The following is a 27042-nucleotide window of genomic DNA, read 5'->3' as shown; positions in this document are numbered from 1 at the left end:
CTGACGGGGCTGCTCCGGCTGGGGCGCCACCCCTGCGCTCCGCGCACACCCGGAAGCAGCCTAGTCCAGTGGAGCAGGGCGGGCGTGGGAATCCGGGCTGGGCCCAGGCCGCCAGGTTAGTGCAGAGAATGGGTGGGCTTTCCCGGGTGCCAGCAGAAACAGAGGCGGATCCCGGCTCAGGAGCGTGGGTGCAGCGCGGTTGTCACCCGCTGCTGCCCGGGCCAGCTGGTGGCGGCGGCCTATTGGGGTGTTTCCTTGGCAGGCGAAAGAGAGCGTACGGATGTTGGTACTAGCGTTCCTCATCCCAGCTAGGGTCTTTCGGTGGCGGCGGGGGGCGGGTGGTCAAGTTCCTACTGGTGGGAAGGCGGGGCGGGGCTCGTTCTGACTTTGTCTGTGAGCAGAGACCTGTTCCCGCCCTAGCCAATTGCACTTGCGAAACCGCAGCACGAGGGTGGGCGCAACTGGAGGCTGGGCAGAGGGGCAGCTGAATAGGGGGACGCGCCAGGATGGATGCAGTTCTTGAGAGGCTCTGGCCACGGGCCTTTGCTGTCCACCCAACCGGAGGTGGAGCTGCCCCAGGACAGTTAGGCTATATTAATGGGACCCTGCGCCTGGTTGGCCTCTGGTAGTAGGGGCCTATTTTCTTTAGTTGGTACCCGCGTGTCCCTCTCAGTCTCAGCTCAGTGAAGAGTCTTCTTGACCCAGCCCGGCCCCGCCCTCAGAGAGGCGGACTGCGGGTGGATGACGCGCGCGGGGCTTCCCGAGGAGGGGCTTCTGTAGAACGACACGCAGGAAGAGGTTCCTCAGTGGATAACTCGAGCCAAGGGTCCCCGTCCTCGTCTCAATCCTATTATTTGACCCTCCAGACCTCCAGCCAAACCTGTTTGAATTCTCCCATTAGTCCACTAGTGAGTGTGATAGAACATCTCCCCCCTTCCTTCAGGTTTCCAGGGCCCACCCGCCCTGACAGTCCTGATGGGCAGACTCTGGCCCACTCCCAGATCCCCACCGCTGCAACTTCCACATTCATGAGGTCAGCACCCTCAAGTCAGGGGGCTAAGAAGACATGGAAGAAGAAACGTTTCAGGGCAGGTTCCCACACTTTCCTGCCCTCTGGGCACTCCCCCTGGGCTCCTCACTTTTGTCACTTGTCTTGTACTGCTCTTGGTCCCACTTATCACCTATAGAGTCTTACCCCGTTGTTTTTTTGTTTTTTTTTTTTTTTGCTTCGAATTTATGTTGCTTTTTAATACAAAGCAAATATGTCTATTTTACATAAATTAGAATGTTGCTAAATACAATGAAAATACCCACCCCCCAATCTCCTTCTCCACCCCCTGCAGAGGTAAATACTGCTAGCTAGCTTCCTGTTAATTCCCAGACTATTGCTTTGGATAAATACACAAGTATTAATATATTTTCTACCAAAAGGTTATGGGGGAGGGAGGCTCAAAATGCATGTCCCCTGTGCTCATACTGAGGGTGGGACGGACCATCATCAGGTCTGGGTGATGTTGGAGGGTCCCTGCCTGGCTAGTTACTTTCCCAGCTGTGGCTCTCAGGTTACGATCTGGGGGCAGATCTGAAATGCAACCTCTGTTTTGAGGTCAGGATTCCTACTCCCTAACCAACAAAGTCCAAGGGACCCTCTGGCACACACCCCCCCCACCTCCACACACACACACACTGCTGAGGCTCCCTGTTCCTCATGTAAATGTATGCCAGCTGGGGCCATCCCATCTGTTCTGCCTACAGCAAAGACATCCTGGGTGCTTACAGCTGGGGCTCAGCACGCCCTCCTAGCCCACTGTATATAAATACAGACGATCAGAGATAAAGAAGTGTGACTGGTGAGGCAGGAGGTGGGGTCTTGAGCCCATGTTTCTAGGAAAAGGGTAAGATGTTGCCCCAGGGAAGGTGGGGAGGAAGAATCATGCTGCACCATGCTGCCTCATGGGAATTCCCCACGCGCGCGCCCCCCCCCCCCCCCCCGGTCTAGGGCTAGGGTTTGGTCAGAAGATAGATGGAGGAGATACTAGCACCAAGGGGCCCTGGCTCTGTCTGGACAAGGAGGGAATCTGTAATAGAACAATTTGAGTTGTGTAAGACAAGAGCCCAGCTCCAAGGACTTTAGAACAAAAAAGGAATGATTTAGCTCACATAACTGAGTTCAGGGTGCAGCTAGAGCCAGGGGCATAGTGTGGTTAGGCATGCATCTCTTCATCCCTTGGCTCTGTCTCCTTCTGTGTCAGTTTTATTCTCAGCCAGGCTCTTTCCAGGCAGTGGCAAAGGAGTCCTTATCCTTCCTTCCAGCTCAGCCCCGTGGGAAGGGAAACTAATGTCTCTTTCTTATTGGTCCAGCCAAGGTTGCAGGTTGATTCTGATTCACCTGAATCCTATACCCAACTCTGAACTAATTATTTCAGGAAGGGGAGTGGAATATGAAGATTGGCCAGGCCTATTTCTCTCGCTCACACCTGGAGCTAGGGAGTGGGGTTAGCGTCCCCAACAGGCACATGGGTAGAAGAGGGAAGGCCCCAAAAGTTCAGCCAGGATTGGGGGAGGGAATCTGGGCACAGGTCAACACTAACAGGTATCCTTGGAAGTGAAGCCAGGAGGTATGGTAGGAATGCAGGTGAGAAAACCTAATGGGGGGGCTGTGGTCCCAAAGGGATACTCGGGGCTCAAGTTTAAGCTGAAGGCATACCAGGACATGGGTTCGGTTGGCTGTGGGGCATGGACACTGCCCAGGATAAGGATGTCTCCTATCAGCTTTGATAAGGGAGACATCCTGGCCTGAGGGTGGGGTGGGGGGTGGGGAGCAGAACTTCTCTGCCTCCACTGCAGTATAGTATCTCTCTTTTTCTGCCACTGTGACCCTGGGCTTTCTCTGAGAAGATAGTGGATGGACAGTACTCTCTCCAAGTCTGGGCTGAGCTGAGCTGGGCTGGGCTGTGCAGAGACAGAAGCACAAGGGGCTGCCTGTGGGATGATAAACTTCCCCTCACAAGTGTGCCAGCTGGGTGGGGACAGCTGGGCCATGCAGGACTGGACACTTGTCTCCAGGGCTGGGCTGGGGTGATCTGGATGCCTGTCTGTGTCTCCAGGAGGCAAGATGGCGAGTGGGCCAAATGGGCTCGAGGAGTGGGTGGGCAGCGCATACCTGTTTGTGGAGTCCTCGCTGGATAAAGTGGTCCTGTCTGATGCCTACGCTCACCCCCAGCAGAAGGTGGCGGTGTACAGGGCTCTGCGGACTGCACTGGCAGGTGCGTGGGGGGGGGGGGGGTACTTGAAGAGGGAGGGGAACTTGGGCCTTTGTGGGCGGGGCCAGGGGCTGAGGCCCCACCTCCTGAACTCTGTGGGCCCCTTGCTTAACCACCGTGTTAAGGAAAAGATATGATGGGGTGGGGAGGAGGGGAGAGGGGTGCTTGGTTTCATAAGTCTGTCTTCTCTGTTTATGCATGTGTGCCCTTGGGTGTAGACATGTGTCCCCGTCTCTGTGTATGATCTACCTATATGTGCACTAACGCCCCTCCACCTGCTTGATGCCCTCTACTCACCAGACCAGCCAGCTCTCTGCTTTCTACTAATCGCCCATCTCTCTCTTTTCCTCTCTCACTGCAGCACTCCTTGCCCAAGACCCCTCCCTAGTACCTACCTTTCGGGGGAGCCCCCCTTTCCCTTCTCAGGGCAGAGGCCACAGGAAGCTGAAGCCGTTTGGGGGATCCGCTTCCTTCCCGGGCAGTGGGAGCCACAGTTGGTGGAGCCTGAAGACCTGAGACCTCTCCCTCCACTGTCCTGCCGGGTGCCCACCCAGAAGGCTTGGCTGCCCTGGGCATACGCCCCTCTCTGTGCTGCAAAGCCTCTCCCTATGTCCCTTTTGCCCACCCTCATTTGAGGCTTCAACGATGGGGCTGGGGTGGCACCCATTCCGTCTTACGATGCTCCCTGTGATAGGTTCTGGCTTTCATTTTGAGTTGTTGCTGTGTGCATGCCAGTTTTGTTTCCCAGCTGGGAGCTAGGAACAGGGAGGGAGTCTGCGCGGGCTTCACCCCACTACGGTCGCTTGGAGAACGGCCTCGCATGGGGACCGCCTGTCGCCTGACTGTCCGCCTCCGCAGAGAGTGTTGGGAGTCCGGAGGTGCTGCAGATGCTCAAGATCCACCGCAGTGAACCGCAGCTGATTGTGCAGGTGCGTTTCTGCGGACGCCAGCCCTGCAGCCGCTTCCTGCGCGCTTATCGCGAGGGGGCGCTGCGCGCCGCGCTGCAAGGGTGCTTGGCAGCAGCACTCGCCCAGCATTCAGTGCCGTTGGAACTGGAGCTGCGCGCTGGCGTGGAGCGACTGGATACCTTGCTGACGGATGAAGAGCGCTGTTTGAGTTGCATCTTCGCCCAGAAGGTGCGGCTGGGCCAGGGCCAGGTTGGGGTGGGGCGGGGGATCCGCAGCTAACACACCTACCGACGACCCCCCACTGCCCTCCCTAGCCTGACCGGCTCCGGGACGACGAGCTCTCTGAGTTAGAGGATGCGCTCCGGAATCTGACATGCGGCTCAGGGGGCCAGGGTAGCGACGTGGAGGTCGCTCCGGTGCCCTCGCAGTCCCTGGATGCCTCTCTCTCAGACGAGAAGCCGCCGCCGCCATCTGGCCAGACTTTTCTGTTCCAGGGTCAGCCCATAGGTGAGGCGCGCTCAGAGGCGCAGGCAGGGTCACTGGGAAGATGGAGTTTGGGAAGGAGCAAGGTCTGGGCCGGGTAGTACCTGGGTGGGAATGGAGGGTACCGCTCCTGGCTTCCCGAGCTCATTCTGCTTCCCGCTCCCCCCGCAGTGAACCGGCCGCTGAGCCTGCAGGACCAACAGACGTTCGCGCGCTCAGTAGGCCTCAAGTGGCGCAAAGTGGGGCGCTCCTTGCAGCGAGGCTGTCGTGCGCTGCGGGACCCGGCGCTCGACTCACTGGCCTATGAGTACGAGCGCGACGGGCTGTACGAGCAGGCCTTCCAGCTGCTGCGGCGCTTCGTGCAGGCCGAGGGTCGCCGCGCCACGCTGCAGCGCCTGGTAGAGGCACTAGAGGAGAACGAGCTCACCAGCCTGGCAGAGGACTTGCTGGGCCTGGCGAATCCCGATGGCGGCCTGGCCTAGGCTGGGTACCAGAGAAAGGGACGAACGGCCAGTTGTCCAGCCCAGGTTTGGAGCACTTGGATGACCCTAGAGTCCCTTCTGCTGCTACTGCTGAGCTCTGTCCATCCATGGGACTCTGAGACCACACTTATAACCCCACTTAGCCGAACTGTTGGAGCTGCTGGGCAGTGTTGATTGCCTTCTTCAAGAGTTGGGCAAGCACCCACCATGCCTACTGGGGTGCCACTGGGGATTTGGCTCCAGATACTATGACAGAGACAGAGTGCATGGGTGACCTGCGGCAGCAGTCTGCCCACCCCAAATGAAGGGCTTCTGGCCAGCCCTTACCTCTTCACTCACTGAACAGGTAACTGCTCGTTAAGCACTTGCTGTGTCCTAGTTATCATCCTGGTGCTGTAAATACTGTGGTGAACAAGATACATGAAACTGCCTGCCCCCAGTTCATACTCAGTGTCGGACTGCAGATATTAAGCAACTGTAATAAAATATCACCTGTTTTTTGATGTGAAAAATAGGGGTTAAGCTTCTGGGGAGAGATAGGAGTGTGAATAGGGGAGACAGTGGGGGTTTGAGAGAATGGCAACATTCTGGGCATAGCCAGCCTCAGGTGAGGTCTTGGGGAATGTTAGAAGAACAGGAAGTTTGGAATGGCTGCATCTAGGGTGGGTGGGTTTGTAGAGAGACCAGACCAGTTGGTGAGTATGGGAGGCAGATAGCTTGGGGACTGGTGAGCCATTTTATAGAGTTTGGATTTTATACTGAGGCCAGTGAGAAGCATTTAGAGGGTTTGGGGAGTTAAGGTTGGGAGGCTGGTGAGGAGGGAGATGGGGAGGGAGGAGGATGGAGAGAGGGGAGAGGAGGAGAGAGAGGGTCTAGGCTAGGGCCCTGGCAGCAGAGATGGAGGGAAGGGATGAACACTAGGAGCAGTTTAGGATGAAAGATAGCAGGCCTAATGACACTGGATGAGGAGTGAGAGTGAAGGAGGACCTCAGGGTTTCAGCTTTTGTCAGCTAGATGGAGGGTGGGGTTGCCTGCTGAGATGGGGGCCCTCAATCTCCAGAACAACTCTCTGCCCATCTGGGTCCCGGATCAAACCCTTTGCTCACGGCATGCTTCAGGAATCCCCTAGCTGAACCATCCCTGTCCATCCAATCTGGCCTGCAGTGGCCCAGGCCTGCAGGAGGCTATGCTGATTTGGGGCACTAGGGACCAGGGGGCCCAAGAGGTGCCTCTGGGGTAACAGACTTAAGTGCTCACTGTGAAGTTAAAGCAGAGGGGGTTGACCCCCTGTCCTGTGTCCTAGTGGATAGATGGAGAGAGGGGGCAAAGGAGGACAGAGGGAAGAGTTCCAGACTGAGTTCCAGAAGACCTGGGGCAGTGCTCTTACTTCTGCTTATATGATGCTGGGCAAGTCACTTAACTCCCTGAAAGGCACTGTCCCCGCCTGGACATGAGCAATGAAAGCTGCTACCAGCGTTGTGAGAATTGAATGCCCTATCTTTGGTGTGTGTGTGTGTGTGTGTGTGTGTGCACGCCCGCTGGAGGGTGGGGGTGGGGGAGCATAGAACCAGGAGTAGGGAGGCAGCCACGTGTCCGGGGCCATTTATAATTTATAGGCCCTGCCTGGTAGAACCAGGGCTGCTGGTGAGCTGAGGAGAGGCTCTTCCAAGATAGTCTGGGACAGTGGCCAAAGAGATGTCTAAGACGCTGGGCCTCAGGGATTTGGGACCCACCTGCCCCGGGCTCCTGCCAGCCAAGACCCTGTCCCACTCCGAAGAGGTGGGGGTGTGGAGATTAACCAGAAAGGCTAATGTTTCTTCCTGCCCTCACGGAAAGGCAGATTTGGGGCATTTGAGCCCACACTGCGACCAGAACCCACCTTCTCAGACCTTCCCAGAGTTGCCTGTGGGGATTCTTCTCAGAGATTAGTCCCCACTTGGAGACAGCGCTCCCTGAGGCGCCAGGGCGGAGCTGAGCTCCAGATGTCCCGGCGCGCACAGCTGGAGGGTCACGTGGCAGCGGCCCCGGCCCCCCTTCCTGCCAACGCTGCATTTGGCCCAGGCCCGGTTCATGGCTGCCCTTGGGACCCTGCGCTGAGCCCCGGAGCCCTGGCGTCCGGGGCCGCGCCGCTCCCAAGGGACGAGAGTGAGTGTCGGGATCCCAAGGACGTGGTGGGTAGGGAGGGGTGGAAGGGATTCGGCTTCAGCGCGGGAAGGGCGGGTTGGGAATCGGGCCGAGGCCTCCCGGCCTTGAGGAACCGTCCTGGGCCGGGGTTGAGGGGTGGGAATTGGCTACTAGGAGGAACTTCCAGCCCCTTCAGGGTGCCCATCCCAGGGTTGGTGGGGGGTGGGGTGGGGTGCCACGGCCCGGAGAAGGAAAACGCCGGAGGACGAATGGCTGGTAGCGGAGACCCTCGGCTTGTGGTCTCAGCCCCCTCCCCCTGGGGAGAGAGGGGCTGGGAGCTTTCGCGGCAGGGGCCCCTGACTGAGTTTCTCCGCAGGGGGCGGGGGCGTGAGCCACGCGGACATGAGGCGGAGGCTGCGCCTACGCGGGGACGCGTCGATCACGCTTCTCCTTGGCACCGCCCTCGGCCTCCTGCTCTACACACAGCGCGAGGGCGCGACCCTGACGACCAACGCACCCCGAGCGCAAGGGAAGGTAGAGGCAGCGCCTACTCCGGGACTCCGAGTCTTCCAGGCACGGGACGCGGACGCAGTCCCAGCCCCTCTGGTCTACGAAGGGGACACACCGGAGCCGCCCACACCCACGGGACCCTTTGACTTTGGCCGCTACCTACGCGCCAAGGACCAGCGGCGCTTCCCCTTGCTCATTAATCAGCCGCACAAATGCCGAGGAGATGGCGCACCTGAAGGTGGACCCGACTTGCTCATCGCCGTCAAGTCAGTGGCGGCGGACTTCGAGCGGCGCCAGGCCGTGCGCCAGACGTGGGGTGCTGAGGGCCGTGTGCAGGGGGCGCTCGTGCGCCGCGTGTTCTTGCTGGGCGTGCCCAGGAGCACGGGCACTGACAGGGCAGACGCCGAGGGGGAGGGCACGCGAACCCACTGGCCAGCCCTGCTGCGTGCCGAAAGCCGGGCATACGCGGACATCCTGCTCTGGGCTTTTGACGACACTTTCTTCAACCTAACGCTCAAAGAGATCCACTTTCTGGCCTGGGCCTCGGCCTACTGTCCCGAGGTGCGCTTCGTTTTTAAGGGCGACGCAGATGTGTTTGTGCACGTGGGAAACCTGCTGGAGTTCCTGGCGCCGCGGGACCCGGCGCAGGACCTGCTTGCGGGTGACGTGATTGTGCAGGCTCGGCCAATCCGCGCGCGGGCTAGCAAATACTACATCCCAGAGGCTGTGTATGGCTTGCCCGCCTACCCGGCCTACGCGGGTGGTGGTGGCTTTGTGCTTTCAGGAGTTACGCTGCGTCGCCTGGCCGGCGCCTGTGCACAGGTTGAGCTTTTCCCCATTGACGACGTCTTTCTAGGCATGTGTCTACAGCGCCTTCGGCTCACACCGGAACCTCACCCTGCTTTCCGCACATTTGGCATCCCTCGTCCTTCAGCCGCGCCGCACTTGCGCACCTTTGACCCCTGCTTTTACCGGGAGCTAGTTGTAGTGCACGGGCTCTCGGCGGCCGACATCTGGCTTATGTGGCGCCTGCTGAACGGGCCCCATGGCCCAGCCTGTGCGCGTCCTTGGCCTGCCGCTGCTGGCTCTTTCCGGTGGGACTCCTAGGTAACTTCATGGCCCCAAGATCCCCTTCATTCAGACCCAGGATAATTATTGCCGTGTATGTAATTCTCTCCCAGAGGCTGAAGAGTTCAAACTGTAGCCCCGTTTCACCAGGAATTGGCCTCCACCGGGCCCCAAGGAACTAAGATTGTGCTTGGCTCCTGCTGGCCTGGAACCATTCGAACAGTAGTCCTTTGAGACAGCCAGGGCTGAGGCCATAGAGCACCAGGCTCTGCCAAATAGGGACATGTTTGGTCCTCCTACTACCAAATAGGTTTTGGCGAGCTGGGATGGGTGGTGGTAAGAGGCTAACGTAATCTGACCCTAGTCCTTGGTTTGGAGGCCCTAGAATGCTGCAGATGCAGGTTTTTTTTTTTTTTTTTTTCTTTTCTCCAAGGCTGGAGGAGGTGTGGGGGCCTGGCCTCGGTCCTCCAGGCAGGCATTTGGCTTCCCACCTGCGCCTCCAAATCAGATTTTCAGCCCTGGGCAGGTCTTTAAATTTTCTGAGGTCTTTCCTGAAGCCAACCCCTCCTGGGCCCTGGTCTGGCTGGAACACCAGGGACAGAGGCACACAGGGACAGCTGAGTGCATGGTCCCACCTAGAGTCTCCCCACTGCAGAACTTTCACCCATACAACAATGCCAGTCTCCTACTAGAGGCTATGCTGCCCCACTCCAGAGGAGCCAAAGAACCTAAGATAAAGCTACCACCATAAAACTACCCATATTCTTCAACCACCCAGTTTCTCAAAAATCAACACCCCCATGTTTATTTTAGTACAAACATCCCAGCAACAGCACGTGGTAAGCTGCTGCTGAGGGCATAGGCCTTTATTGGAGGGGTATGGGCAGGGCATGAGGAAGGTTCCCCTATTCTAGGAGGATGGGAATAGTCCTGGCTGCCCCAACAGTGGGATGTAATGTGGGCTGGGGGGAGGGGGGGTCCTCCAGCCAGGCCACAGTCCAAATAGGAAGACACCAGTCAGTCACAAAGTTATGGGAGCGCCACACAAGCCTGGCTGTAACCCAGGAACCACTTAGGAGCCTGGGGCAGGTCCCCTGCACATTCATTGTTAAACTCTACAGGATGAGGCTGTACATGAGTTAATTACAAAAGAGTCATATTTACAAAAATATGTACACACATTTGAAAAACTCACAAAATTGTCATCTATGTATCACAAGTTGCTAGACCAAAATATTAAAAATGGGTAAAATTATACATTTCTCTTCTCAATTCTTTTCAAAAGGATTATTTTTAAAGCACATATGCTACTTTCCTTAGTAAGACCCATGTAAAGACTGAGCAGCCCAGCTTTCCTTGAGCCCCAGAGGCCTTGAACCATGAATGGGCCTGGCCAGGGGACACTGCCCAGGGTTGGGGCAAGAGAGCCAGCCCTCAGTGCAGAACAGAATGCTGAAACAACAAAAGGAGGAAGATGTCTTTGGCTAAAACTTTGGCATTAAATAAAAGAGGCAAACAGGATGGAAACATGCAGCCTGCCAGCCATGTTGGGGAAGAGTGGGGCACAGGTGACCTTGAAGGCTGGCTCCAAGAGGGGTAGGAACAAGGCCTGGGCACATACCTAGATGGTAAAAAGTTGTGTTTCAACCAGTTGGGCGTGCCTACTGGGCCTGGTAGGGAGCGCGTGCAAGGAAGGAACAGGGAAGGGCAGGTGGGCCACGTTGGCCACAGCCAGCTCATCAAGTAACTAAAGTAGATGTAGTGCAAAAGTTGCAACCAAGTACTATGGACATGCTACCTGCTTGCCTTAAGGGTCACATGGCAACAATGGGCCAAAGGCAGGACCTCATCCTCGTCCTCGGTGCCTGTGACCTCAGCCACAGAAAGAGTCCCAACTTTTCCCAATGTGTGTGGGGCAGGGGAGAAAGAACCCTGCCTCCTTATGTGTTAGTCGAGGTCTCCTGGGTCCAGGTATCAAGGCTCAGAGTTTGTGCTTCTCTTTGCAGTCGGTGTCCTCTGTTGGCACCAGCAAGCCGAGGACAGACAGAGGAATATCTGGGCCTCTCACTCCATGGCAGAGCATGTCTGAGCCCCACCTCAGAACATCACAACAGCCCTTCAACACTGGCAGGGTGTCCAAGAAAACCCACAGGGTGGCACATGGAAGCCTGCTGAATAGGATGCGATGCACATCTCCACAGGGCAGAGGGGCATGGGCGGTGATGTCCTTAGGGGAGCTCCGCTGTTCTCAGGTGGGCACCAGGCCTGGGGGGGCCATACAGGGTCACCGAGGCAATATGGTTATTCTGCATGACCTGGTGTGAGTAGAGGACAAGGAATCAAAGGGAAGGAGAAGAAGGGATGTAGGCAGGGCAGGCAATCATCCATAAAAACCACCAGTGAGGCTAGTACTGGGGCTGTGACTGCAGAGAAAGGATTTGAAGCAGCTCCTGTGCACAGTGGATTGTTCCATGTACAAAACACCTGCACACAGGGGTGGGCTGATCCCTAAACACCCCCAACTCATGTTAGAGCTCATCTCTGGCCCAGAAACTGCCTGCTCTTCATGGAATACATCAACTTCACTATACCTATTTATCCAGTCCTTCTGGAACTGCTTGGGGCCTACTGAAGTTATTTGGGTGTAGCAACCAAAAGAGAAAACAGGGACAGCCCATTCCTCTCCCAAGCCAGTGGGGCCTCTATAGACACTTACCCATAGCACATTCTTTCATATGGCATGCAAAGGTACCCAACACTCTTGTGGTGAGCCCCACTTGCCCCCTGGCGTTTCCTCTCCTACTGTATTTACATTCTCAAATATGTGGGATCGCCACCACCTCTCACCTTGTTGGATACAGATCACTGCTTTAGCCTCCATGATCCCAAATTTCCCCAACATAGTTTCTGAACCCTTACTGTTGAATGTGGGTAGGTCAGATTCTTAGCAGACAGGGTTACTGTGGAAGGATTAACTCACCCAGCAGAGCCGTTAGGCCCTCCCCAACCTTTCTCCATCACTTGCCCATCCCTGGCATGGCCACCAGCCCCTTAACCCCCAGGGCTTACCTCAAAGATCATCCGCTGAAGACCAAAGCAGAATGTGGAGCCAAATGGGTTGGTGTTGTTTGGGGAGGAGGACCTGAGGCCAGGGAAGCCAGAATTAGAGGGGCAGACAAAAGCCGAGGCCAGGCAGGGCATCCAGTCCCTTTTGGGATGGGGGCTATTGTCCACTGGTCTCTCATGGCTTTATCTGTTTCCCACAAAGGCCCTTGAGGTCCCAAGGGTGGTGACAGGTCTTATTCAAGCTCTGAATCCTACACAGTCTAGTGGTACACAGAAGGTTATTACGAAGTTAGAGTGGCGTGGCAAGAAGTTAGGAAGGAGGAGCCACATGCAGCATGGCAACTGAGTACAAAGCTGTGGGCTGCAGCCTGTGAAACTCTGATGGGAAAAAAGAGTCCAGGGAAGCCAATGAAAAGTGCTTTACTTTCTGAATAACTAGGGGTGAAAGGGTCCCTCTATCTGGAGGTAGCTGGAGGGGGGCTATCACAGGGGGCAACCTCTTTAGTACAGGTAAACATGCAGAATAGCTGGCCCTGTTGTAATGTGCAGGGTGGGGGCAGGAAATAATGTCTGTGGCAACACTAGCAACTTCTGTCATTTCTAAGCCATAGGCACTGCTAGGCTTCCCTACCCCATCTGGGCTGTGAGGAGCAGGATGGGGTCATCAGAGACAGCAGCCTCCCGCTCACCTGTGTAGGACAACAGGCTTCTCCACAGGGTGGCCCAGGAGCTCTTGGATACTGTCCCACTGCAAAAGGGATGGGGGTGGCAAGAGCTTAGCAGAGACCTAACCATGCCTGTGACCAGTGGCTGGCCCATAGGATGTGGGCCCCAGACTGCTGGTGGGCTCACACCCACTTCATTTTGGGGCTACATCAGGTGGAAAAATATGAGCTCACCTTGCTGTAGGTTGTGCATGTTTCTGTCTGACCATCTGCATTTTCTGAAAAGAAACATAGGGTGGGTTGGTAGCTGGCCCAGCACACCTGTGACCCCAGCCCTAGGCGGAATCCAAACCTGGCCACCCTGTGCATTGGGGTTGGAGTACAGAGGGAAGGCAGATGGGCTATTTCAGAGTTCTTGGATGGAAGAGGGTAGTGAACCAGCAGATGGACAGCAGTCACAAGACTGACCTGGAAGCACCTGGATAATCATGTATAGGAAACTCCCCGTCAGAGACAACCAATCCCCACTCATCAATCCCATGGTCAAAGGAAAAGACCTTTAGAACCTTCAGGAGACTACAGACCAGAACAATACAGCCCCAGAACAAAGAGCCCAACCCAGAGGAGCTGAGGCTAAGGGCAAAGGCTCCATAAACCCAACCACTAGCATTTCGATTTGGATCACGGTCTCTTCTCATCATGAGAGACTAACTCTCCAAAACACTTTCTTTACTCTGAAGATATTCACTACTTACCTTTCTTTATGGCTAGTGGGATCTTGAACTCACAGCGATGATAACTAGAGAGAGAAGTCAGATAGGTAAAGGCTGGGCCCCATGAGAGGCCTGACCCCCTGTGCATCTCAACCCTGCAACCCAGGAAAAACATAATGAATCTGTCCCCCAAAGCCCTGGCTCTGGGGTCTAAAGACCCTATCATCTTGGATAAGATACCAAGCTCTCTGAACCTATTTCCCTATTTGTAAAATGGGTACAAATGGAGAGATAAAAGGTATTGGACACTGTACCAGGAACAGAACGAACACTCAAGAAATGTCTGCTTCCCATAAAACTAAGAATTTAGGTACAAATTAGTGAGCATTCAAAGCCACAGCTCTCTTTTACTGGGAATTTTTAGTTCAAAGCTCATTTTTGGAGGGGCAGGTACAGGTATACTCACATGTTAAAATTATAATGCCCAGGGTAATTGGTGTGTAGGACAAACTTCTTCACTTTGTGTGTATTTGCGTCAAAGAGGATATCCTGGGATAGAAAACAAGGATTTCCAAGTAGGGAAAGTTACTGAGGTTGGGAAAGGACATGTCCAACTCAGAGATGGCCACTTCATAATAGAGATGCCTCTGGACAACAGCCTTCTGCCAAACAACAGTCAAGGGAGCAGCTGAGGCAAGCAGCCTTAACTGGACATTTTCAGTAAAGGAGGGGGACCCAATCATCTGTGGGTCTCCCATTCCAAACTTGGTAGCAGCAGGCCAAGCAGGTTTGTGGGCTACAGCTGCCAATGCTTGGGAACTCAAACCTATCATGGAGATCTTGCCTAACAAGCACTCGATTAAAAACTCTTGGCTTAAAGGTCACCAAGAAGATTCAGCGACCACCTGACTTTTCAGAGGCTCAAGGCATCTAATTACTCTGAATGCCATGACCGCAAGACCCTTCTGGCTTCCATTAGGCCCTCTCTGTGAGAATCAGTGACCCTGGGAAATGAAAATCCAGCCTCTGACCAGGACTCAGACTTGGAGTTGATGCTGCCTATCGAACACTCTCTCCTATTCACCACACCCTTCCCAGTTTCACATTCTGACAGCTGTTCAGGCCTGTGACCCCAGATTTCCCTTTGATTCCATTCCTACATTAGCTACATTAAGTCCTATTAGGGCCGGGCCATTTGTTCCATCTTTCTTGTCACTTATCATCACTGGTCCTTGACCTCAAGAGGTTCAGTTTACAAAGCACCATTCTCTCTGCCACTGTCCTACCTCAAGAGTTTATGAGCCTGCTGCCGTGCCCCTACTACCCCTGGCTCCTTTGGTTTTTATCCACATAGGCAGACCCAGTATCTCCTCTCTCCCTCTCCAGAATCTATCCTTTCTTTGCTGTTTCAGGAACTCAGGCCCTAGAAGGCTCAAAGGTTAGAAGAATCAAGGTCCAGGCCAACCCTGCCCTAAGAGATGTATCCTGCTAGGGCAGGGTTTACACAACTTCTCTCACACACATCCCATCTACTAGCAGGACTGTCAGCACTGACAGTGGCCACAAGCTCTGTTCAGCACCCTACATCCAGAACACAGGGCCACAGCAATGCCTCTGGGGTGATCCCCTGCAAATACATAAGCACACCCCTACTTTTTAGTCTCCCTATTTTGTGACTCCAGAAGAGGGTCCTGTGTTCTACAAACAGGCAGATCCCAAAATAGGTTAATTGGGATGACTCCCACAGCCGCCACCTTTGCAGCACGCTTCCCTCAATAAAGAAGCCAAGACATACCAGGGAACCTGTGTTTCTAAGCAATCTTGGTGGCAGGGAAGGCCCACTTTGGGGTACCAATGCAAAGCAGCACTGGGCAAAGCCAGCTGGGGCTAGTTTTCCTGCTGCCAGGCATGGTTACGAGCTCCATGCCCAGGTGCATGGTCCACCACCACAGAAATCCAACATTTCTCTCAGGAATCAGAACTTACCACTCCAAGAGTGAAGTAGTTAAAAAAGTAGTCATTGCACTTGGATGGAACTTGTTTGTGAGGGGAAGGAGAATGAATTTTCATCTGTTAGGAAAAAAATAAAATAAAATCCAACCCCTTAATACAGTTCTTGGATTAACTGAAAGTCTACAAATTGTGCTTTGTGTGTAACATTAAGCTATCAGGTGAGCAAGAGTGTCAGAGTCTCTGCTGCTAGTGCTGAATAACACTGAGCTTTGGTTGACTACAGACTAAGCCCTGGTGTCCAAGAAAAGGCAGGACAATCTGATCAACAGGATCAGACAAGAGCTTTCAATTTAATTCTTTGTCAACTGTAATATAACAGGTTCTATGGAAAAATAACAATTTATATTTACTTGATATTAAGTTAATATTGATTAAAAAAGAAAAGTGGAGCTGGCTCAGTCAGTAGGTAGAGCATGTGACTCTTGACATTGGGGTTGCAAGTTAGAGCCCCATGTTGGGAGTAGTGTGTACTTAAAAAAAGAGAGAGACTGCCTTTTTGACTTTAGAAACACATTTCCCCTACCTTGTCTTCTGACTTATAGAAGACCTTGTGTGGAGAGCCAAGCATGCTAAGAACATCTTGGCAGGAATCACCAAAATACACTGAACGTTCAAATACCCGCATCTTGGCATCTGCTAATAGGCCAGGTCCACAACCTGCAGAGGAGAAGGGGGAGGTGGTCAGGTTCCCAGCCAGGGGACTGAGATGCTGCAGCCTAAGGCCCAGGGGTTCCCAGAGAGGCCACTTGCTGCATGCTGCATTATTAGCTCTGGCTGAGGGGCAAGACTGCATATAAGCGGAAATACCAAGTCATACAGCTTGTGATGTTATGAGAGATCACCATCTACTTGAAATAATCCCAGAGACTCATTCAATCCCACAAAAGTGATGTGGAGCTCTGGAAACTTTATTCAGTCACCAAATATTTACTTATTAACTACGATGGGATACACACTTTGTTAGATATTGAGGAAACATGCTGGGCAAAACAAGTGCAGTCTCTGTCCTTATTGGAGCTTATGGTGTGAAGATCCCAATCCCACACCACACAACTGTGGTACAATAAACAGCAGCATAGGTGCTATGGAAGTATAGAATGAGGTTCTATCTCTTGCCACTTTCTAGGTCCTGACAAGATACAAGAATTTATGTTAAGAGGGGCTTCTCAATGGTAACCTCCAACCAGAGACTGGACCTAAAGAAAAAAAGCACTCTATAAAAAAGCCAAGAGTGAAACATCCATTAACTCATCCCTAATTCTACAAACACTGATAGACCCACTAACACTCAAAAACGAAAACCAGAGAAGTGGGAGGATAAGAAAACCCGATTTGCCACGAATTTCTTCTTTGGGAAGAATCTTTAAACCCTGACTCTAATACATTTCAGAAACAGTTCCAGTTAAACACACACATAGCAGCAGCTGTGGAATAGCAATAGACACTCCTAACAGGAAGATTTTCCCCATTCTGTGGATGGAAAGACAAAGTATTTTCTGTCTCCTCCACCGGGGGGGGGGGGGGGCGGGGAAAAAAAAGGTGGGGGAGGTACCTGGGTGGCTCAGTTGGTTAAGCTTCTGACTCTTGATCTTGGCTCAGGTTATGATTTCCCTGTTCATGGGACTGAGCCCTGTGTTGGGCTTGGCGCTGACATCACAGAGCCTGCTTGGGATTCTCTCCCTCTCTGCCCCTACCCTGCTCATGTTCTTTTTCTCAAAATAAACTTTTTTGAGGAAGACTGAATTTCCTGGTCCATGATAACCACCATCACCTTACTCTGCACAGAACTTTATAACTGACAAGGCTCTTTATAATAATCCATTTGTTATATAGGGAAGACTTCAGGAATCCACAATCTGAAATAAGTTGGTACCGAGTTCTTCAACTAATCCAAGAATCTTCAGTCACAGCACAAATAAGGTTGTGTTTAAATTAACTAGGTCCTGGGGCGCCTGGGTGGCGCAGTCGGTTAAGCGTCCGACTTCAGCCAGGTCACGATCTCGCGGTCCGTGGGTTTGAGCCCCGCGTCGGGCTCTGGGCTGATGGCTCAGAGCCTGGAGCCTGTTTCCGATTCTGTGTCTCCCTCTCTCTCTGCCCCTCCCCCGTTCATGTTCTGTCTCTCTCTGTCCCAAAAATAAATAAAAAACGTTGAAAAAAATTAAAAAAAACAAAAATTAACTAGGTCCTGGGAAAACCACAGTCCACATTAACCTCGGTCTATATATCTTGCAGTTTTGGCAATCCTGGCTGACCACCAAAAGTCCTATACTGTAAGCCCAAAGTCCCCAGGTACACTTGTGAATATGCAGATGGGGCTACTAGGAAGGCACTCTTCACAGGTGAGTCTTCTCTCTTGTCTCACTCTACCTGAAGCCTACCCAGGTAAAAGTACCCTTAGTTTTAGGAGCCTATTTTAGCTTCTGATTCCCTGGAGTGAATCTTCCTATAAATTATTGTGAGGACCAAGATAGATGGAACTGTGTTCTTATCTTAAAAACATCACCGTAGCTGCACTCCACAGGAAACATGTGAGAAATGGGTTGGCTGAGACAAGTTACGCTTGCCAAAGGAAACTCTCAACGAGTACTAGATTGGACAGTAACTTGGGTGAGTCCCTGACTTAAAGTGTCTCCCCAACTCATCCGGCAAGCAGTGAGATGTGACTGCTGGGAGTGTGCTATACAAGGTGGAAGTCAGAATTGGAGAGTCCCTGCTCCCAACAGACTCCTCCTGCTGTCACTTGGGATAACTGTGCCATCCTTGACTACCTCAGCGTTTCAAGGAGTGATCCTTCTGACAAGAAAGACCCTAGATTGACCTTGTTGCTACATCTCAATTCTCTCAAACAGTATAGCTCAAGTGCAACATTAGTTTTCTGCTTGGCTAGAAAACCACACTTTTAGAAATTTCTAACCTGGAGGTGGGGAACTATCTAACTGCTCAGGGGAGTGACTTCAGAGTTCATACACCAGATTCTTCATAGTTAAGAACTAGTGCCTTAGAAACGAATGCAAGACCCCAATTTATGAACAAACACTGGCTAGGCATAGCCCCTATGCTGGCACCCAGGCCAAAGGCACGGAGGCAAACTCGACATAGGAGATCCCCGTACTACTAATACGAAGCATGACCCAAGGTCCAAAGTAGCTGAGATTGGCCATGCCACACAAGGAAATCACAAATGAGACATGGATCCTAGAGAGACCAGCCATTGAAGACAGCAGCTCTTTTTTTGTTCATAGTCAGCAAAACTCTCAGTGGATGTGGCCAAACCAGAATTCAAGAAGTCCCTTCTGCCAGCCTCCTGAGAACTGGGCATAAGGGGTAGAAAAGGGCAGAACACTCCAATATCGAAGCTCATAACATGCATCTCTAGTAAACAGCCTGGGAACAACTGAAAATCTACATAAGCACACAGAAGGCTATATACATGCTAGGAGAAGCAATGCTACTGTTACTTATTAAGATTTACTAATGACAAAACTGTGTCTTGTCCTTTTTCATTAAATTTAAAAGAAAGCTTTAACCATAAGCATCTACATTATCTTGTACCAACTACCTCTAAGCATATGGGATTTTAGACCGCCTCAACATGAATATAATCCACCACCCCAAGGCCAGTAACTGACCTGCAGCAAGTAGCCGAAGTCGTAAACCTGAGGGTCCAGTTCCATCTCGAAGAACATCTACACTCTCAGCATACACATTGCCAAGGAAACAGCTCAGGGGCATCACGGGAGCCCTGGAGGCAGGCACAGAATGAGCAGAGGCTTCACCCTCCCTCCCAGGGAGCCCATGGCCCATGAAGCTTGTGCTCCCCAAACGCACTTGGTATCCTGTAGGCTGTTTCCACTGTAGATGTACATTCGTTTCACAGTTGCTCCGTGGGGTATCTGGAGAGAAGCTAGACCATGGGCAAAATTGGGCTGCAAACATAGGACAAAGTTTTACTGAGAGCCCACTGCAGGCCATATGGCCCAGGCTCTGGCATTTCTCCAGCACTCATGGTCTTCAAGAACTGGCCAGGTCAAAGCTAAACAACAGTTAAACCTGGCTCCAGGTCAATAAACTCACCCCATCCATTCAAGTTCATCTTTCATTTTACTCAGTTTTTCTTTCCTTCATCAAGAAAAACATGCAGGAATGCTTCCTTTAATAAAATGTAAGCCTTACAAACATCTATCATTTCACAACCCTAAGGATGCTGCTACCTAAGGATGAATGAAACATTTTGCTAAAAGCAATAAATAACTGAAAATCCAGAATGAATTATCTCAAACTCTAGGTTACTGAAAAAAACACAGTGATTTAGTTTTAAAGCAAGGCAAACTGGATTTATCTCTGAAAATCCTCACTCTGCAGTGGGAAGTGCCCTCCCCCTGGGAATGCTGGCTCAGGCTTTGTTCTTGCTATCAGTCCTATCCATGTTGGCCCCTAAAGACCTCAGAGATGAGGAAACCAAAGAAAGGGTACCTATCCAACCTCCCCAGTGGCACTGTCTGCTGGGCCCATATCACCTGGGTACTGGGTGACAAATACCGTGGGAAGGGAAGGGCTAACCTCGTACTTGGGAGCCTCAGTCCACGAGTCTAACTGAAAAGAGAAAGACAGTCCTCTGAAGTTGAGGTGGAAGAGCTGCTCAGCGGAGTTGTACACTGTAAGAGTGGGGAGGAGAAAACGACATGGTTGAATGGTACCAGAGATGAGAATACAAACTAGCCTGGTAACACCTTCCTTGTGCCTGATTCTTGAACTGACTTACTAGGGTGAAAACAAGAGGGAGAAGCTTTCCCTCACACCCAAGTATCAACCCACAAATTCTACCAGAACCTGGCTTCCTGTAGGAAGGGGCACTAGGGCTGGGATGGTGCCACTTGCCAGGCTTATCATTATAGGCTGTGACAGAGGAAACAGATAGACTTGGCTTACCTCCAGGATGGGTCGCACCAAAAGACTGGTCAATCTGCTCAATGGTGGGAGCTATGGCCTGAGAGTTAAAATGCACTCCACTGAAAAACAAAGATGCTTTTCAGATCACTGAAGATGGTGGCTGGAAGAGTTATTCTTAAAACACAGGCAGGTGAGCCTACAAGTATGTCAAAACACAAGTTTAATTAAAGAACTTTTTTTTTTTTAATGTTTATTTTTGAGACAGAGACAGACAGAGCATGAATGGGGGAGGGTCAGAGAGAGACGGAGACACAGAATCCAAAACAGGCACAGGCTCCAGGCTCTGAGCTGTCAGAACAGAGCCCGATGCGGGGCTCGAACCCACAGACCATGAGATCATGACCTGAGCCGAAGTCGGACGCTCAACCAACTGAGCCACCCAGGCGCCCCTAATTAAAGAACTTTTAAGTGAAGGATAATTAATGGGGTCAGAATAAATCAAGTCTCCTGAGACTGACATATTGAATTGATCCTCTAGGGCCTCCCAAGACACGTGTGGTCACCAGGCACAATTTAGAAGGAAATAAATTCAGTCTCAGCCCTATGGCATTTGGACTTGGATAAAGAGGGGCCCCAGGAATAGAGAGTATGAATGTGTTTTCTCAGGATGCCTATTAGCAGTTTGGCTTGAAAAGGAACTTTCTTAAAAAGGGATGAACATCTTAAGAGAACAGTGTATAACCAAGCAAAGCAGCTTGCTTTCTTACTAGGCAGAAGAACCAGCCAGCACCCATGGACTAGGTGAACAGGTAGGTTGGGGGTGAGGGGCAGATCCCATGCAAAGAGGAAAAACCCAAGGGGCAGAGGCTTGGGAATGAAGAGCAACACATGATTTCAGATGATGAGCATGTAAGGAGAATGCTTAAAGGTTAATTTAAAAATTAGTATAATTCATGGAACACCTCTTTTTTTAACCAGGCATGGTGACAAGTGCTTTGCCAGCAGTATCTCATGTCATCTTCCTAACCTACTAGTCACGTACCGGCTTCATTTCTCTGATGGAGAAACAAGCCTAGAGAGGTTAAGTGACTTGCCCAAGGTCACAGAGGTAACAGAATGATGAACACAGGGCAGTCTAACCCAGAACCTCATGATTTTACCCACCACTAATTCTTGTTATTTATTTAATTTTACCTACCACCTTAAAAAAAAAAAAACAAGTATGAGGTGGTATCTCATTGTAGTAGTTTTTTTTTTTTTAATATAATTTATTGTCAAATTGGCTTACATACAACACCCAGGGCTCATCCCAACAAGTGCCCTCCTCAATGCCTATCACCGATTTCCCCCTCTCCCCAACCCCCACATCCACCCTCAGTTTGTTCTCTGTATTTGAGAGTCTCTTGTGGTTTGCCTCCCTCCCTCTGTTTGTAACTATTTTTTCCCCTTCCTTTCTCCCACGGACTTCTGTTAACTTTCTCAAGATCCACATATGAGTGAAAACATATGATATCTGTTCTTCTCTGACTTATTTCACTCAGCATAATCCCCTCCAGTTCCATCCATGTTACTACAAATGGCATGATTTCATTCTTTCTCATTGCCAAGTAGTATTCCATTGTATATATAAACGACATCTCCTTTATCCAGTCATCAGTCGATGGACATTTAGGCTCTTTCCATAATTTGGCTATTGTTGAAAGCACTGCTATAAACATTGGGGTACATATGCCCCTATGCATCAGCACTACTGTATCCCTTGGGTAAATTCCTAGTAGTGCTATTGCTGGGTCAAAGGTACCTACCACTAACTCTTTTTTTTTTTTTTATTTTTTTTTTTTTTTTTTTTTTTAAAATTTTTTTTTCAACGTTTATTTATTTTTGGGACAGACAGAGACAGAGCATGAACGGGCGAGGGGCAGAGAGAGAGGGAGACACAGAATCGGAAATAGGCTCCAGGCTCTGAGCCATCAGCCCAGAGCCCGATGCGGGGCTCGAACTCACGGACCGCGAGATCGTGACCTGGCTGAGGTTGGACGCTCAACCAACTGCGCCACCCAGGCGCCCCCTACCACTAACTCTTAAGAGGGAAAAGACAAAGAAAGGCTCCAACAAAACTAAAAGACAAAAAGAAATCTGCAAGGGGCCAGTACTATTACACATTTGCTTTATCCATTTCTCTATTGGCAAATGCTGCTTGAGCCAGCCCCAGGAATTGGACCCTTTCATGCCCTCACAAAGGGAAAGGGAAGCCCGTTAAGCTTACTAAACGGAGTATTCTAGATGGTAGCACAGCACCTTGCCATAAAGGTGCTCAAATATTAGTTCATGATATAGGCCACCCCCATTTTCATTCTAAGAAGTAGATTTTGGGGCGCCAGGGTGGCTCAGTTGGTTGGGCATCCGGCTTCGGCTCAGGTCATGATCTTGTGGTAACGAGTTCGAGTCCTGCGTCAGGCTCTGTGCTGACCGCCTGGAGCCTGTTTCAGATTCTGTGTCTCCCTCTCTCTGACCCTCCCCCCGTTCATGTTCTGTTTCTCTCTGTCTGAAAAATAAATAAACATTAAAAAAAAAAAAAACTTTTAAAAAAGAAGTAGATTTTGGCCCCCAAATAGAGGTCCCTTTGGCATTCCCTTTAGCATAGAGGCTTTGGGGTCAGACCTATTTGGGGAGGGCAGCTATGACCCAGAAGACAGTCACGTCACCACCTCTAAGCTGAGGTCCTGTTTTGCTGTAAGGATTAAATGAACTGACATATATGAGAAGTGTTTTACACAGAGCATGTTCTTAACAACACTTCCTTCTCTTCCTTGGGAAGCTAAGTAGGTTTGGAGGCTGCCTGAGGAAATCATGGTACCAGGTTGTAATCCTGGAACTGCTAGGAATGGGAATTCTTTATTAACTTAATGAGGGTAATAAAGTCCATTTGTACCAATCCTGTGACATAGAGCAACAGGGGAGAAAACTTACCAATATTTTAACTTTACTTTAGTCAAGTCATATACTTCAATCACCTAAAAGAAAAAAAATCAAATTTTAAGCACTGGTAATGCTCTGCAGTTGAAAGAGATGGATTAAAAAGGCATTTACAGGGGTGCCTGAGAGGCTCAGTCAGTTGAGTGTCCGACTCTGGATTTTGGCTCAGGTCACAATCCCGGGGTCGTGGGACTGAGTCCCTCATTGGGCTCTGTGCTTGATGTGGAGCCTACTTGAGATTCCCTCTCTCTATCCTCCTCTGCCCCTCTCCTCAACTCATGTACGGTATCTCTCTAAAATAAAATTAAAAAAAAAAAAAAAGAAAAAGAAAGAAAAGAAAAGACACTTATTGTGGGGCACCTGGCTGGCTCAGTTGATAGAATACACAACTCTTGATCTCGGGGTTGTGAGCTCTAGCTACTCATTGGGTGTAAAGATTACTTAGAAATAAAATCTTAATAAAAATAGACATTTATAGAATAGTGAAGAAAAAAAATCTATCACTAACCAAAATTCTCCTGAAGCACTGCATATTACATTTTATTCTCATTTTAAATCTGGAGGAAAAACTGATACCACACACACAGCATAACCTCTCCTTTCCCTTCATCCAGATTGTTGAACAGATGCCCATGGAAGCTGTGGGTCAAAGATCCTTTATCTAATCTACTGCTGGGTCATATAGAAGATTGTACATACAGAACAGTGGAAACCTCCACAGAAACAAATTCACATAGTATAAAGGTTAAAACTATGGACAAAACCTTGGATACTGAGCCCCCTTCCTGCTATTGCACACTTTGCTGCATTAAAAAGACCCCAGACCCAGTCACTTTCAAAATCAGCTTTAAAATACTGTGGTTTACAAAACAAAAAAGATGGAGGGATGTCTATCCTGCTAGAAAACAAGTCATATTAGTTTAGGACAAGTGTGACAATATTCAAATATGTATACATATCTCTATTGAAGGGTACCTGGAGAACATCAGTGCCCTTGTGTAGTTTCAAGGGGTTCAGCCTTTAATTAAATGCCAAGAACTCAGGGCAAAGACAAAGGTATTGCTAAAACACTCAGCTACTAGTGGTGCCAAATAATGAGCACTATGAAGTCTTCTACGCAAGAAACATGGCTGGCCAAGGCCTGAAGAACCAGCTACTACCCTCCAGTTGGGAGTTCTGGCCCTTACTGTAGAGGAACAAGCAGAGCTGGGTCAGTGTCTGTTTGCCCTGACAATATGGGCCTCATCCTAGAAGGAGCTGTGGGGCCCTGCATGCACAAGCATCTGGAACTACCAAAGAAAATGAGACATATTAGTTTACTCTTGGCCAGACCTTATCTCTAACTTTGTTTAGTGGTCATAACACTGAACCACAAGTTGGGCACCTCTGAATTATAATGCAGCTCTTCTAATCCTACTTGCTAAGAGTAACTCCCTCTGCTGGGCAGACACAGCACTTCAATCAACTCTTTCCTGTACTATTTGTGTATGCCATTCACCAGTACCAGACTAAGTTAAGCTCTTTTTAAGGTCTGGCTCATTAGTTTGCACAGGAAAGGTACTCAAAACATCAGACAAGTCTGACTGTTATGAAGTCAGCTAAGGGCAATGTGAAACTAGAAAACATGAAAGGAGGTGCCAAGAGAGGTCATTAAAAGAAGAACAGGGGAACAGCTGTGATTCATAAGATACTCAGTGTCCCTTCAGAAAGCTCCGGCATGGCAGTATATCATGCCAAACTGGTATATCATTTCACCAAGGCCAGGGCCCCATGCTGGCAGAAAGCCTCACCCTTTAGCCAGAAGCCTTGCTTGTATAGCAGGAACAGGCACTCTGCCTCCCTTATTGCCACCCCTACAGCTGGCCAATGACCACCCAAGGGCTTCCCACCACTCACCCTGTGGCGGTGGGCCTCCAGGATGTTCCTTCTGTGTCGCTGTCACCCACCTGCCAATAACCCCGACCAACATTTATGGGTGTTTCAACCCTGCCTGCCTAATGGGAAAACAATGGACCAGAGTTAACCACAGGGCATATGTAGGATGGCACTTGTGGCAAGAGACCCAGAGTACCAACAATCTTGGAGTCCTTCATGTCACCAGGAGAATCAACAAGCAGATCTGGCCCATGGAGCTTGCTGGGCCACGGGGACAAGCAGCTGGGGAAGTCTGAACTTCATGATTTACCACCCACTGGGCTGGAAAAGACCTTGATTTCCCCAGAGGAGAAGCCATGGCAGCAGCCAAGATAGGAAAGGAAAAGACAGGTAGCTGTGAAGGTTGAAATTTGTGAAGCCTCATTCTGTAGGGCTTTCTCATAGGCAGGGAGTGAGGGGATGAGGAAACTGCAGGAGACAGCATCAGGGAAAAGTGGATTCTTTTTATTTTTTTATGTTTGTTTATTTATTTTGAGAAAGAGTGCACAAGAAGGAGAGGGCAGAGAGAGAGAGGGAGAGAGAGAAAGAATGCCAAGCAGGCTCCGCGCTGCCAGGAAAGAACCCGACGCAGGGCTCGAAGTCATGTAAGACCACGACCTGAGCTGAAATCAAGAGTCAGACGCTTAACCGACTGAGATACCCAGGCACCCTGAGAAGAGTATTCTTAAGTGCTTGGATGGAGGGGCAGGCATATGGGTCAGGTCAAACCTGATGCTGACCAAGGGTACCTGAGAATCACTTCCTCAGTTTCCAGAGGCTCCAGCAGGGTCCCAGCCCCTCCTCTTCATAGGGACCCCACAGAAAGCAGAAGAGAAGGTTCTAATTACTTCCTTTTTCATTCAAATTGTACTTCTCATTCTTCACATTTCTCCAGAGTGTGCTCACACAATTTTCTTCAGCTTTTATCACATTTATTTCCCATATACATCAACAGAAGCTAAGTCATTTCTACTCCCAGTGGCTATCACACACTGGTAATTCAGGGTTAAAAGCTTGGCAGACCACTCATCCTCTGTCCTTCCTTTGTCTCACTGGGAAACAGTACAGCTCACAGGCTTGTTAAGTTGGGAAATGCACGGGAAGCATTCAGCGATGCGCCTAATCTGTACCAAGTACTCACTTAATATTTGATACTGTCCTCATCATGCTGTGATTCTATGATGGGCTGCCTAGCCATCCCCTTTTGCTGTCCATGTAGGTTATTTCCAGCTTTTCATTACTATGAAAAGCCCTGCTATACGTATCTGTCAACATTACCTTCCTTATAATCTTCTGGGGTTATGTCTCCTAAAGTGGACTTACCTAGCTAAAACAAATAACTCTTTGTAAAGGTGTTTCCAGATTAATTTTCCCTGATTTGTAATGAAGCCACACTGATGACCATTCTCTCCCTTTTCCCACTGTGAATCTTCTGGTCAGTGAAGACAGGATGACTGAGTCCACAAGGAGAGGCAAGGTAACTGTGGGGCTAAGAATGTTCACATTTGCTTTTGAAAAACCATCATAAACGAAGAATTCCCATTCTGTGTACAGATTCCTTTTCCATGTTCTATCTTGTCTTCTTAGGAGCTCACTTGTGATGGGATGATGAGAACTAGGAAGTACCAAGTCTTTTGGAAAGGCTACTCCATAACCTAACCAGGATAAGCACTCTGGTATGCCAATGCCTAGAGCCATTCAACCTTGTGACTCTGAGGCATGAGTCTGGTGTCACATGACTAATCTGTGAAGCCCAGGCATTTGTAAATAGTGTATTAAAAACATCCTGGAGTGAAACAGGTGTTAGTAAATTGCACTTGAACTTAAGACAACCCTATACACCATCAAGTTGTTTGTTTACATATCCTCAATGGGGTTAAAGAATCAATTCATCACTGGTGGTGTTAAGCTGTAAATTCCAGCATTTTAGGAAGAACAGTTGCGTTTTTCACCTTCCAAGTCATATT

The 27042-nt window shown here is 50.4% G+C and overlaps 3 protein-coding genes across 4 annotated transcripts in view; 2 read left to right on the top strand and 1 right to left on the bottom strand.

The window, feature by feature from the left end:
* The first annotated feature begins 18 nt into the window (after positions 1-18).
* Positions 19-5648, top strand: TRADD (TNFRSF1A associated via death domain). The gene is made up of 5 exons (XM_047078549.1): positions 19-115; positions 3108-3266; positions 4122-4399; positions 4486-4678; positions 4826-5648. The coding sequence occupies exons 2-5, from the start codon at positions 3116-3118 to the stop codon at positions 5134-5136; spliced, it is 933 nt and encodes a 310-aa protein (XP_046934505.1). The 5' UTR covers positions 19-115; positions 3108-3115; the 3' UTR covers positions 5137-5648.
* Positions 5649-5963: 315 nt separating this feature from the next.
* Positions 5964-10093, top strand: B3GNT9 (UDP-GlcNAc:betaGal beta-1,3-N-acetylglucosaminyltransferase 9). Its single transcript, XM_047078546.1, has one exon. The coding sequence runs from the start codon at positions 7663-7665 to the stop codon at positions 8875-8877; it is 1215 nt and encodes a 404-aa protein (XP_046934502.1). The 5' UTR covers positions 5964-7662; the 3' UTR covers positions 8878-10093.
* Positions 9628-27042, bottom strand: part of PHAF1 (phagosome assembly factor 1) — a 31099-nt gene continuing 13684 nt past the window's right edge. For both annotated transcript variants that reach the window (XM_047078544.1, XM_047078545.1), the window contains 13 exons: positions 23156-23199; positions 20225-20304; positions 19856-19950; positions 19124-19221; positions 18925-19037; positions 15819-15952; positions 15269-15352; positions 13749-13831; positions 13325-13368; positions 12804-12847; positions 12594-12652; positions 11908-11980; positions 9628-11153 (listed from right to left, as the gene is read on the bottom strand). In XM_047078544.1, the coding sequence (XP_046934500.1) occupies positions 11067-11153; positions 11908-11980; positions 12594-12652; positions 12804-12847; positions 13325-13368; positions 13749-13831; positions 15269-15352; positions 15819-15952; positions 18925-19037; positions 19124-19221; positions 19856-19950; positions 20225-20304; positions 23156-23199 (1038 nt within the window). In that variant the 3' untranslated portion in view covers positions 9628-11066. The remainder of the gene's footprint in view (positions 11154-11907; positions 11981-12593; positions 12653-12803; positions 12848-13324; positions 13369-13748; positions 13832-15268; positions 15353-15818; positions 15953-18924; positions 19038-19123; positions 19222-19855; positions 19951-20224; positions 20305-23155; positions 23200-27042) is intronic.

This window comes from Lynx rufus, unplaced genomic scaffold (genome assembly GCF_022079265.1).
Source record: "Lynx rufus isolate CCGP_SWC_20201006 ecotype Redwood Valley unplaced genomic scaffold, mLynRuf1.p SCAF_16, whole genome shotgun sequence".
Taxonomy (NCBI): Eukaryota; Metazoa; Chordata; class Mammalia; order Carnivora; family Felidae; genus Lynx; species Lynx rufus.
Note: the sequence above shows the minus strand (reverse complement) of the source record. Positions and strands in the feature narration are given on the sequence as shown.